The following is a 14,079-nucleotide window of genomic DNA, read 5'->3' as shown; positions in this document are numbered from 1 at the left end:
AAAATAGTAATATGAATTTGTGATAAGATCTAACAATTAAACTAGGTTTGGAATTGGAAGACCATCATATACTGTTTGACCAAGCGAGTAAGTGCGCTGAACTTGGTAACAGCAGTAAAAATAAAAAGGTAAGAGAAATAACTAAAGGTCCACTCATTACATTTTTCTGGAGATTTTAAATGAATAAGCTCAATCTGCTGAGGAAGACTGATTTGCTGTGTAACCTGACGTAACTGTTTGCATCAGGGTATCTTTTTTGTGACTCTTTTCCACTAAAAGAACATTTTAAAGAAATTTGGAAACCTGAAGGTCAAGTTATCTTAATTTTACCGTTGCTTTTCAGGGCATGATCATCGCATTATAAACCCTCAAAATATCCCACAAAGTTGCAGATGTCAACAAAAATGTTTTATTCAAGAGACAACAGAACAACTTTGCATGAGAAGTGGAGTGGTGCAGACGGTTTAGGAGGCTCTGTGTTTAGGTCCAAACACAGTAAAGGGCTTAGAGTCAGTGACCTCTGACCTTTTGGAGGGGGTTGGGCTCTGAGTCGTTCTGGTCAGCGGAACCATGTGTGGAGGGGCAGACAATGGACACAATAGCTCCCCCCCAAGCCCTAAATTTTCAGTGACCCGACCCTCTCACCGTCATCTCCATAACACTGCCCCCAGTCTGCGCTCAGTTTGAGACCTTATTAAAGATATGCTTGTATAAATTAATCCCCCGACAGCTGCCCCTGACCGTGCCCTTAATAGTCCCCAACACCTCCATAAGGGTTCCTCACTCAGTTCCACACGCACACTGTGTCTATGATAGAGTAGACCAGCAGAGAGACCCTTTGGTTTAATCCACAGCAGAGACACAAACGGCCTTTGGTGACTGCTGTTTCCTGCAGTGTGAACGAATATAGGCTTATGTCTAAATCTGCGGAGAGTTTAGGCTAATGCTAACAGGATTTTAATCACATAGAGGTATGATTATGAGGCTGATGGGACTTCTTGTAGAGGGGCCTTCATCCAACATTAACCTGACTATATGAACTTTAATAAGAGTCTATTTAACGTGTTTCATAACTGGTTTACCACTCGGTTTGTGCAATCCTAAATGTTTTATATTTCCATCCATGTAGAACCTTAGCGATATGTTCAATGCCACTAAACAGTTGACAGCAGAAATGACTGAGCAGCTTCTGGTAACTGACCGTTTGACCAGACAGGATGAATATGTGCTAAATATAAATGTAAAGCTGGTCATCAGTTTCACCAATAGTTATAATATGATCATGCCCACTAAATTTCCAGCTGGTTAGCAAAGCCTGCTTTTTAACCAGCTTGACTAGCACGATACTAGTCTATGACCACAATCACCATCAAGTGTTTGACTCTCAAACAGCACCTAGACCATCAAAGTCTACTATTCGTCTGCTGATTTTTCAGAATGGAACACTGGGGTTTTACTAATCTGCTCCCAGAGTGATTGTGTGAAACTATAATTGTGAAACATGGTGCTGCTGTTGAAGAGCTTGGAGCTCAGATGATTTATCTTAAATGTGACGCTTGGAAAAGTTTTAAAGTTTTTGTGTAAATTGTCTCTCTGATGTTGGACTGAAAATAGTCTATAGTAACTCGGTTGTCAGGTTAAAGGATAGGTTCACAATTTTTTCAAGTCTTTCTTAAACAATAGTCAGGTGCCTATATGAAAACAGTTTTTGCTTGTGAAACTTGTGAACCTCTCCTTCATGGCTTAAAACTAGTTTAGCGAGTGAAAGGATACACACAAACGCAAACACATACACAGTTGCTGATTTCATTAATATAATCATGTGCTCATGAGCAGTATCAGTCTCAGTGTTGGAGTCATGAATGTCAAACTTTCATAATCTCCCATAGCCATATGTAATCACAACTTCATTTGGAAGTCTTTGGGGACATACTCCCTTTTATACAAAAGCTCCATGTCATGGAAAAAAATAATAAAGGTGGTTTTCTTGTAATAAATGTAAGAGAGACAAATATCAGGAGATGCAGTGGCCACAATGACTGTACAAACAGACAAGCAACCTCTCCATATGACAAACTTTATTAGCAGAAAATCCAAGGATAAAAAAGACAACGTTGTCGTGACCAACACACAACAATCTACACAACCTAAAGAAAAAAAACCACAAACAGACATAAAAAAAACTATACATATATATATATATATATATTAAACAATAATAAGCACTGCTCACCTAAAAAAGGAAAGATATCATAGAAATGCAATAAGCACCAATGATTGAGAAAAAAACAAAATTAATCCAGCTCTTTAATATTTGATATCATTTCAATCTATCTAAATTGCACATGGGTAAATAGGATGGACACTCTGTATAACAGATGTTTAGCCATAACTGGAGCAGCACCAGTTGCATAATAAAACTTTTTTAAGCTGTAAGTAATTTTGAATTTTAACTGGTAAATTCAGAGGTTCTATATAGGTTGTAGCAATGGCAATGAGAGCCTATAACTCAGTTATCTTCCTATACTACTATTATTTAGATAACAGTCTTATTTATCTAGTAGCATTTCAGCTGATCGTGCAGTAGCAGCTCACTTGCGCAGTGATGAGTCTCTGACCTGTAAGATTTACTGCTTCACCAGGCTGCTCATTTCTCCACTCTGTGTGTCTTATTAGCCTGTGAAGTCTCAGTGCCCTGACATACTTTTTCTTTTTACTGAGATTTCCCTAATGAGAGCTGCTGCACCCACTCTTGTGAGCTGACATCTCATTGATTAAAACCACAGGACAAACAAAGAAGCCTCCTCGCCATCACATTAGAGATTATTGCTTATTGATCCACATTGCAGGTGGGTCAGGCTTTTTAAATCTGCACTGACCATTAGAGATCAACCCCCAAATGCAGATGGGATGTCCTGGGCCCCAGGGCCGGTAGGGTCAGTATTAGTTTATGCATAAGATAGAAAGCATGTTATCAATAGGTCAGGAAACTGAGATATGCTGCTGTAAAAAGAGCAAGCCTGATCCCACACTAAATTTGACCTTAATGTCATTGCAGTTAATCAAAAATAAGACTTTTTTATAGCATATAATACAAATTTTGTAGGTTTAAAAAAAAAGGGTTTTGTAGGTAGGTAAGTAAATTAAGGCACAGAAAATAGCATTGTTTTTATATCAATCCCAAAACTCTGATAACTGGTGGTATTACCACCAGTATCAGAAAACCTCAAACTCTGATGTTGGAAGACCGTTTTTGACCGCACTGACCTTCATTTAATCATTGAATATAGAAATAACTTTTATAAGTAAGAGCTGTTTTAAAACTGCTTGTCATCAAACTGCATTTTGAGTCATGGACACATGCATCTTCTTTTCTCAGTTCATTTCTCAGAAACACAGTGTTTAGACATTGACTATGACTCTTGAACTTGTTAAATGACCATCATCTGGGCATACAGCAGACATGGGTAAAACAGCCAATAGAACTCGCCTTGTCCAAGCAAGGGGAGCAAGGAGAGTTTTACTATTGCTCCGGAAGCCTTTGGCAATGGTTTCATATCTGCCCAGCTATTCCCATCTTCCAGCCCAGACATTCAACTGCACATTCATTGTTTAAACTGCTTCCTCATGTGAAACAGATATAATAATAGAGGATGTATGGGACAATAGATTTTTAGAATATATAATACTGCATATGTTGCAAATTCTTAATGTGCTCTGATTTGTTAATATGTGAATCAATTAACAAGCATTTATTCTGAGGTTATGTATCCAGATATGTGCAGCTATTCCATAACATATAAAGCTCCAACCCTAATCCTAACATTAAAGCTTAAACTTTATTCCCAAACCTAACCTTTATACTTGTAAAGGGTTAATCAGAGATATCATTCTTCATCCATCTTGATGCAGAGTCTCACTCGATTTGCGGCTTCAATCTAGAAACAAGACAAAGGATTAATCCCATGGCGATGCCAACATGTCAAGGCACAAATCTCAGAGGTTAGCTCAAAACTACCATTGAATTACAGTTTATTTAGTGCAATCTAATGCAATCTAATACACTGAACTCTACCTTTATTAATATAATCCTACTCAGTTTTTGTTGACAGCGGTGTTCTGAGCTTTACTTTGATGTGTAGTTATATTATACTGCATTGTGCTGAAAGCCACCCAAAACTAAAAATGACTGAGGTTTAAGTAACTGCTCTCTGATACAGTGTCAACAAACACTCGCATCATGATGGGGGTTTCTTGATGTGACACATCAATAAAGCTAATAACATTTCATCGGGATGGGGAACAGCTCTGCTGTATTTTAAGGCTGCTCCATGGTTGTATTCTATAAGTGAAAATCTATCATTTGAAGGACTCCCTTGTCAACAAAGAACCATTAACCTGCTGATATCCACAGGAATTACAGCTGAATGCTGTAATGTCAATTTGGCCACCTTTTTGGTATGTATATGCAATGCCCTGATACTTCAGCCCATTTAGGACTTGTCAGGTTTAGCAAGCAGAAAGCAGTTTTGCTTAATGTAACTGGTTTGGGGATTTTATCCATGTTACCACTGATTTACTTCATTTGCATGTGCTTATGTAAGACAAGGTAGCAGGTAGTGAAATTGTTAAAGGGTGGGTTGAACCAAAATTCATATTTTCTCACTCAGCTCTGGTGGCATTTAAGAGGTCTCCAGCAATGCAGATGTTTTTGGTTTTACTTGTCCAGGTTTCAGATATTTGTCTCTGAGATTTCTGCCTCCACATTGCTTGTTACCACTAAAGATGAGTGAAAAAATATATTTGTATTTTGTTTTTAATGAAAAATAGAAATCAGTGAATGATGATGAACTCATTAACAAATAGCACCAGCTGGCCTTCAGAACAGAAATAAACAAATCGAGTAAAGTCAGGTTCAGTTGCAAGCTGCTGTGTGTGGGATGTGATGCTTGATGGTGCCAGGACAACAATAAATGTTGTTTGTGTGGCTGGAAAGGATAGATTTGGCTGAACAGATGCAAGACTCCATAGTGACATTGATAAGGCATTGTGTAGGTTCAAGGGCAACTGCAATTGTTACTGCTTCACAGCTGGGAAGGAAAGCAGCTGATGCAAGGGTTCAAGGCTCTTTGCATATGAGAACATTAACACCAAAAAAGACTGAAAGAAAATGAGGACGACTGGGAGCGTCACCAAGGTCACGGAGGAGAGGGGACAAGGGTGACAAAGAGAGATCTGGTGGCATGGGAAAGTCACCTCAGAGATAGATCTGAAAGGATGGGAAGAGATGGAAGGGGTGGGGGGAATGCATATGAAGGGGCAGATTTTGCCCTTGGGTGCATGGTGGCTGATGGGAGTTTTTACAGAGGTCATTGGGGGTTTGGTGCAAATAAGCATCGTCACAACACTATTGTCAGAGTTGGTCCCTGCTTCATTTAGGCTCCTTTCTTAACTTGACCCCAGCTAGTCAGTCTTCGCTCCAGCTTGGCTATTGTTGTTTCCCTCTCTGGCTGGATGGTTCACTGGCATTCAGCCTCTACTGTGACTCCTCTTCAGTAAAAGTGTTATAGGGCTGCAAAACCAAATGCACCATCAGTAAAATGAATCAAGAGGATAAATTGACTGTTTGGGTAATGTGCACATAAAATAAACTGAAGTTGAAGTTGACCCAAGATGACATTTATTGTATATACTGTATTTTAGATTTGACTAGCTAGCAACTTACACACCAACCATGAGCGTGTGTGTGTGTGGGTTTGTGTGTGTGTGGAGTATGGCCTTGTGCATGTTTGTGTGACCCAGAACACCAAATCATTCCATTGTTTTCCTCAAGTACCTCAGAATTTTCAAGCAAATTCAGAGACAACAGGAAGCTGCTGCCTCTGATTATTATTAAATTACAGTCATACAACAACTACATCATGCAGTCATGTCAACTTTGAAATTCGCATCTAGTTCAATCGGAGGTCTTTTACAAAAAATTTTTCTTAACTGTCAGCCTGTGACATTTCAGACACAATACTTTTCCCAGTATTTTGACCAAAAAGGTGTTTCAGATATCTTTCTAAAGCACGTTGACCAAATTGAAAATACAACCACATTTATTATTTCCCCCTTGCTGTTTTAAAGAAGCATCACGACACAGGGGTCAGAGATAGAGGGGTTCCTACCACTGACATGTAACTCAGTTATTTTAGTTACGTAAACCCACATATAAAGTACATAAACCTGATTACATTTCTGAGTTTGAATGCCCCTCTGGATCATACAACAAATGATCATTTTAAGCAAGCTCTTAATCTCTTTCTGATGACCTATCTTTCTCTTTCTCCCCTCTACAGGTGACTGTCTGGCCTCAGAGCTATCTTTCCTGCTTGAGCCCAGTGATGTGATTGCAGTAAGGGATCGCCCGCTCATGCTGGACTGTCGGGTGCAGGGTGAGGAACCGATCATGGTTACGTGGCGTAAAAACGGGGTGCCTTTACCCACCAGCCTGCGGGTTCGGGTGCTGGCTAATGGCACGCTGCTCATCGAGAGCTTCCAGAAACGCAGAGAGGGGAGTGATGCGGATATGGGCGAGTACGACTGTGCTGCCCAAAATCGCTATGGCATGCTGGTCAGCCGCAAGGCCAAAGTCCATTTGGCATGTAAGTGTTTGAAAGTGCAATACAACACAGGGCTGTTACAATATATAACTATATACTATTTATGCCATCGAATTACATGTGCTTTGGATCAGTGCAAATATCACTCAGTGACAGGAGAAAATCATTTCATTGCTTAGCTGATTCCCTGGTGAGCAGATCAAGTTTCTTTCTTTGCAAAATAGGTTGAATAGGAGACAGGAGAGGAAGTGCATTACATTCAATACTACATCATCCTACATCATCAGTTCCTGCAGCTTCACTGCAGCTACAATTTTGAGATTATCTACCAGATCACATCATACTGATCCTTTTGTTTAATCAGGAGATGCTAAGTCATAATTCCAGGAACAAAATTTGATTGAAATTGATTCTTGATTAAAACAATTTTCCTCTGTAAAGGTCTGATCAAAATTTAAATTAATGTTAAAAGTAATTACATGTTTTCCATTAATTGACATTCATTGTAATTATGGGCCGATGTCAGGATTTTAGAAATACTCGAGACATGAGTCTCCCAACAAACATCCCTCCAGAAAATGTTGGCGAGAAACCAAAAATTATTCAGATTTTCTTGTCATTTAGATTCTCCTTATTTAATTATTCAGTTAACTATTAAATAGTATTTTCTGTTTTCAATTATATTTTCTCTACATCTTCCTTTCCCTATATGAAGACCTTCTCCCTTCTCCACCGAGCTTGCCAAATTCCGGTGGAGAAATCCTGCATTTATTACTTGACTACTTATTGGCCTACAGGTAGTCAAACTGAAATATACTGGGCCTAAAAATACTGGAAACTGCCAACAAAATATAAAGTATGTAATAATTTGTAAAGTAAACATGTATTCTGCAATAATAAATTGCAGAATGTAAACTGTAAAAGAATCTAAAAGAAAGAAAATTACAAGGACATGACTTCAGTGTGCTCAAAGGTCATTGTGGCCATGATTGTAATATTCTTAGAAAGCAAGCAACCTAGCTAACTAATTTATTTAATAATATATAGCACAAGCTTTTATGGCTGGTGAGATGAAGTACAGTGGGCTGACCAGCTAATTTCTTATTTTGGTTAGACTGTAAGTTTTCAAGAGCACTAAGCTTTACAATACTCTTTCATTTAACATTACCTGTTTTGGCCCCACCTAGTGATGTTTATTGCAATATTTTGATAAATTATGTTCCAATCCAGACACAGTGGACTTTCGCGTTTTTCAGTTTGCTATTTAAGAAGAGAACTTTTGGAGAAAGGCAGCTAAAATAAAAGCTAAAAAGGTGAGGAAGTTGAATCCGCAGGTAGAGTTTATCTGTGCACACAGTTTCCCGATTCACATGCACGATTTAGCAATTCCTTCCCACGGATTATTAATCAGTGCGCATGGATTTTCAATTTTTTTTCTACCACATGACCCCAGGGGGGCTCCATAGGATAGTGATATATTAAAGAGACATTCCACTGATTAGCTTTTGCACTTCTATAAAGGGTCAAAATCAAAGTCCCTACAGGCAGTATAGGTCCAGCTCCAAAAAAACTGGATCCTACATTTCCCTTAATACAACCAGTAGCATCTTTTTGTTTGACCTTCCCTGTCTTGTACACTCCCAAATCTTTAAAATTCCACAACCACAGTTTATATGGCAGACTTTCTGTTATAAATCCAAGCTGAAATAACCCTAATGACATCACTATGATGTCATCGGGGACATTTTCTTAGACTTGACAAAGCTCCTCCAGAGCCACATACGGCATCATACAAGTGTTTTCACAGGCTAAGTAGTGCTAACTATTACCCCTAAACTGATTTTCATCCGTAGAATTAGTGGAGTTTCCTTTCAGTGTTTCAACACAATATCCATGTACAGCATTTTCCTCTCATTAAAGCTGATGTTTGTGTGGTTTGCTTCTCAGCTCTTCCTAAGTTCCACACCCATCCGGTTTCCATGTCTGTGGATGAGGGGGGTGTCGCTCGTTTCCAGTGTCAGATCAATGGAGTACCTGAGGCCAACATCACGTGGGAGAGAGACAGAGTACCCCTCAACACCACTGACATCAGGTAACACCATATGCACATACACTACAGTGTAGGACTATGTACTGGACAGTATGTACAGTATGTACATAGGACCCTCAGTTACGACCATAAAAATTCAACTGTCCGCAGGTATCGTAAGTTACAATATGTGACAGCTACAAATTTTTATTTTCCTCTAATTTTTCGAAAACATCCTCCCTATTTTTCAGTTTTTGTAAGTCAAGGCTAAAATCATCAAAAACATCCATAAAACCTCTCCTGCAGCATAATCCAGATCTCCACTGTTCAACTGTATGCTCTGTATGTTACATCCTCTCATATGCTGCCTACATATGGCGGGTCACATTGTTTTTGTTTATAATTAATGGAGCTGGCTGTACTTTTTTCCACCATGAAAGGTTGTCACAATTGGAATCCATCATAACTGTCATCAATTTAAACTGAATTGCTTTAAATAGTAACTTTTCTAGCCCATGTTGTGAGCATTTAATAGGAAAAAAGAGAAAATCAAACTTAAATATTGCATTTATCTTTGTAGAAGGGTAACTTCTCCAAAGGCCCAGTCAGATTCTAATGGTCATATACATTACATCCATGAACTTAGGATCTCCTCAAGGGCCAAAATTGAGCATTAAAATGTCATTTTAGATATTATGAAAGTCAAATAATTAATGTAAAATAATAAAAAAAATTTGCTCTGTTTGTATATTTACACTTAAATTTTCAACTGAACTTATCAGATATTGTACATTAAAGTGTATTTGTACATGACAGACTGCATATACTAACTGGAGATTGACTACTTATTTGAATACCTTGTGTGCTGATTTAGGGTGTTACTTTCCATATTTCAGTGGCTTCATTTATGGTTAAAAAAGACGGGACCTATAGTATAGTGTATATACATGTGTATGCATTTGTTTAAAATATTTGTTTTGTTTAGCATATTTATAATAGTTTTCAGTGACACACTTGCGCCCTGACCCCCACCCCCATCCAGGTACATCCTCCTGCCAATGGGTATTCTCCAGGTGACAGGTGTGAGGCAGGCAGACGCTGGGGTTTTCCGATGTGTCGCCACCAACCCAGCCAACACTCGCTACAGCCATGAGGCCATGCTCAACGTCACTGGTAGGTGGACACACATGTAACATGCAATATACAAGTAGTTAGAGGAAGATCTCTGTGGAGTGAACAAGGGTTGGGAGCTCTAGTCCCTCTGGCTCTACCCACATCATTAATCCCCATATATATTTAACTGTAAGGATATATGGAATGGGTCCATGTAGAGGTAATGGTCTTGACAGCAGTATATATTAGAATTCTTCACCATTACAACTTGAGTTGTCCTCCTAACAACAGTCCTCAAATGAATTTTTCAATCAAAAATTCTGGCTTTTACAACTGACAACATTTGGAAAGTGTTAGATCAGCAGATATCTTTACCATTTTGTAAATGTTGTTTCCTTTTTTAAGTAATTTTTAAATAATATTTGGACTTTGGCTCAGCCTTTGTCCTCTTTTGTAATTGTTGAATTCATTTATAATTCTGTAACTATTCCAAAGTTCTTACAAAAACCCTTTAATTTTTGTTCAGTTACATGTATTTAGAGCGAGCACAGGCATCTGGTCTAGAATGAAGGAGACACTTATTGCCCTCTCAAATATCTAATTCTTCATAAATAAACCACTGGGAATGTGAAGGTTTTTCAGTTGTGGGGTGTGCGACTACATGTATTGTAAAATTGTTCACTTGAGCTGGTAATGAAGTTCCGCTAACTTGGTGACCAACACGTTGCATTTCCTATAATTTCTTCACAATAAAAGCATCTGCTGGTGGAAAGCTTTTAATATGAAGCAGAAACAGCAGGAACGATTTGGTTTGCATCAGCAGTAAGTTGAAAACAATCAGCAAACAGTGATATGAGACTGATGTATGAGCAAAGAAGTGAAACTCTGAACCACAGAGATTCAGGTAGAGACTACAGAAGTACTGAGAGCTGAACACAGAGACACCTTTCAAAACAGAGCTTTCTCTGCAGTCTCAAGCACAGACACTCAAGACCGTTGTCTTGTGAAGTTTTAAAGTTTTTTATTCATTTAGTTTGATATTAAACTTAAACTTGAGGGACAGGTTCAGCAGTCCAGCCTGGTCAGCTAATTTATATACAGCAGCAAACTGATATGATGGCCACTTTACATGAGAATTCAGCCCATCTAACTGCACGTGTAAATAATGCAATAATATGATATTAAACCTTAAAGACCTGTCATGATGATCACAGATAGCCTATGTAGCATTTTAAAAGTAAAGCCTGTCAGAAACAGCACTGCCTGCTCATTGGGGAATGTTGGGTCTATGTAAATATAACTATAAAGACCTGCTCTATGTGAAAAGTGCCCTGAGATAACCTCTGTTATGATTTGGCCCTATAATAAATAAAATTGAATTGAAAAATTGAAACCGCCGACTCCGTCCAAGAGGCATTTTCAACAATAACTTTATGAACTGCTGCTTGACACAGTGTTTTTTTAAAGTGATATCTAAATAACTGACAAATGCTCAAGTAATTGAAAAGATTTTATTGTAGATTGACATGGAGACTGCAGCATCATACAGTTGATCATCTTTGTGTCAGTGTGTTTTGTCATCTCATCCACATTCACTTTTTGTCTTCCTTCATCTTTGCAGGTGGAGCTCCTAGAATCTACAAGGAACCGGTCATCCTGTCAGGACCCCAGAATCTGACCATCAGTGTCCATCAGACGGCCATCTTGGAGTGCATCGCCACAGGAAACCCAAGGCCCATTGTTTCCTGGAGCAGGCTAGGTACCACTGGGCAATTCTAATAGAATTTATATGATAACAGGAGGATTAGTTCATCACATGCAGCATGTATTAACTTTTATCTCATAAACTATCTCTGCGTGTCTCTGTTGCTGTGTGTCCATCAGACGGACGCTCCATTGGGGTGGAGGGTATCCAGGTTCTAGGGACGGGGAACCTGATGATCTCAGATGTTTCCCTGCAGCACTCTGGCGTGTATGTGTGTGCTGCCAATCGGCCCGGCACCAGAATGAGACGTACTGCACTTGGACGACTTGTTGTACAAGGTGAGGCCATACAGTGATTACTGCTGAAGTGTTCTTGAGCAAATCATTTAATTCTCTACTGGCACAGTAGAGCTCAAACAGTAGCCATCAGTACTGGCCACTGATTTAGTATTGTATAACTCTACATACAAGGGTTTTTTTGTTAGCGAGCAATGATTTATTTACTTCTGGAACAGTTAGGGATATAAACTTCTTTGCTGTCAGATCTACATCAGGTGAAAAAATTGTCAGAAGCTATCATCTCTCTGTGTCCAGTACAGACAGGGCCATAACCAGCATTTCAAAAATACTGAGGTTATGAATCCAAATTTCCACAGAGCAACCCCTCTCTCACAAATTTATGCCTAGCTGGCAAAAACAACATCTATAAAAGTTTCATATTAGTATCAAATGTCTCAAATTTTAAACATCTAACTTTTCTGTTATATTTTCTATAAATTTAATCTACCTTCGGTGTGGTCTGAACCCTCTTCACAGTCAGAAATATAATTCTGGAGGAAAATCACTTAATCAATAAATCACTTTATTTTGCTTAAATTTAAGTCATTGTCTAAAAACTGTGAAATAACCCTGCTGAGACTAATATATACCTGGATTAGCATTTACTATTAATCCATCATATGTTTAAGTGAAGAATGTAAATCTCAGTAAGACCCCCACATTTCCAGAGACTCGTTCTCATTGCTAGCTATGGCCATGGCACATTAAGATGTCTTTAGCCTATCTTAGCTCTGCTGGATTAGCGCTGTCAAAAGCAAAAACATACAACTCCAACAAGTCTGAAAATGTCTCATTTAGAAGCTGGCTTGTGGTTAATAAAGCTAATTATTACTACTGGATAAAATTTGCCTTTTTTTTCCCCTCAATTTCAGCAGTGCTTCTTTAACCGTTCAATACTACTTTAAGGATAGGACTTGAGAAATGTTGTGCACTGTCATGAAGTTGTTAGAAGTTGTATTTTTTCACTTTTGAAAAGGCAAGGCAAATAGTTTATCCTTTATCCAAGTCTCAGTGCAGTGCTAGGCTAAACATGTCATGGCCCATCTCTGTTCTGGATACAGACATGAAATTGACGTCTCCCTGAAACACTGGAATCCGGAGAAGATAAACAAGCATACTTCCCAAACATTGAACTGTTCCTTTATTATGAAAACATATCAGTGCAGGGCACTGTGGAATCAGGGAAGGACAGGCTGAGTAAAGCTATACTAAAGATAAATTAGTTTGAATTTTATATACATTCTGTACACACTGTTAAGATACATCCTCTCCAGCAAACATACAGCCATTGTCACTGCCTTTGTTTAATGCTTGAGTTTGCTAGACTTCCATGACATGTCCTGTGTGTGTGTGTGTGTGTGTGTGTGTGTGTGTGTGTGAGTGTTTTTTGTGTGTGTGAGTGTTTTTTGTGTGTGTGTGTGTGTGTGTGTGTGTGTGTGTGTGCGTATGTGTGTGTGTGTGTGTGTGTGTGTATGTGTTTCTGTTACCTCTTTGGAACCTTTTTCTTTGTATAAACATCGACCTTATCGGGACCAGTAGTCCTCATGGGGACCAAAGCCTGGTTCTAATGAGGCATAATGTCATTTCACAGGTCCTGGTTAAGGTTACGGTTAGGGTTAGGCTGTCCACAGTAAATTGAGGTCAATCAATGTCCTAACAAGGACAGTTGTGTGAAATGTGTGTGTGTGTGTGTGTGTCACTTGATCATATTAACTGGTGGTGTTGGTGAGGGGAGGAGGAAGAAAGGGTCAATAGCAAAACTCCACCCTTTCTTCTCACCCCCACAAAAAAGCAATGTTTAGTGGGGGTGGAGGCTGGGAAATTGTGCTTGCTGTGTGGTGTATGGTGACACTAGCCCCTTTCATACAGCCTGTTCAAAGGGGGAATGTTGCACCTTTATTCTTCCTCGCCGTTCTGTATAAAAGGTATGAACACGGAATGATGGGGGGACCATTGCTCATCTGCCTTTAAGCCTGCAGTGGCGCCGGATCATCGTCTGTTTAAAAGTGAGAGCCGTCCGACGTTGTCTTGTTACACATCACGCTTCTGACTCCAGAGCACTGGCATGCTATCTAAAAGCACACACAGGGGCAGCATTGTGCCAGCTTTGTTTGGTTCAGTGTAAACAAGCACAGCTGATATAATGAGGGGTCATCTTAACAGCAATATAGGGGGATCTCTGTTTAAAAGGGGCTACTGATGGTGTGGGACCCCTCCCTACTTCCTCCACACATATGCACACCCCTTCCAGTTCCTTTCTAACTATTAAGCACTGACACCAGTCTTCAC

General features: G+C 39.2%; 1 protein-coding gene across 1 annotated transcript in view; it reads left to right on the top strand.

Annotated features, from left to right (window-relative positions):
• Positions 1 to 3,463: 3,463 nt before the first annotated feature.
• Positions 3,464 to 14,079, top strand: part of si:ch211-57n23.4 (immunoglobulin superfamily DCC subclass member 3) — a 35,126-nt gene continuing 24,510 nt past the window's right edge. The window contains exons 1-6 of the mRNA XM_040121802.1: positions 3,464 to 3,467; positions 6,342 to 6,647; positions 8,553 to 8,697; positions 9,677 to 9,807; positions 11,369 to 11,506; positions 11,632 to 11,790. Of these exons, the coding sequence (XP_039977736.1) occupies positions 3,464 to 3,467; positions 6,342 to 6,647; positions 8,553 to 8,697; positions 9,677 to 9,807; positions 11,369 to 11,506; positions 11,632 to 11,790 (883 nt within the window). The remainder of the gene's footprint in view (positions 3,468 to 6,341; positions 6,648 to 8,552; positions 8,698 to 9,676; positions 9,808 to 11,368; positions 11,507 to 11,631; positions 11,791 to 14,079) is intronic.

The sequence above is a fragment of the Xiphias gladius genome, chromosome 24 (assembly GCF_016859285.1).
Source record: "Xiphias gladius isolate SHS-SW01 ecotype Sanya breed wild chromosome 24, ASM1685928v1, whole genome shotgun sequence".
NCBI lineage: Eukaryota > Metazoa > Chordata > Actinopteri > Istiophoriformes > Xiphiidae > Xiphias > Xiphias gladius.
Note: the sequence above shows the minus strand (reverse complement) of the source record. Positions and strands in the feature narration are given on the sequence as shown.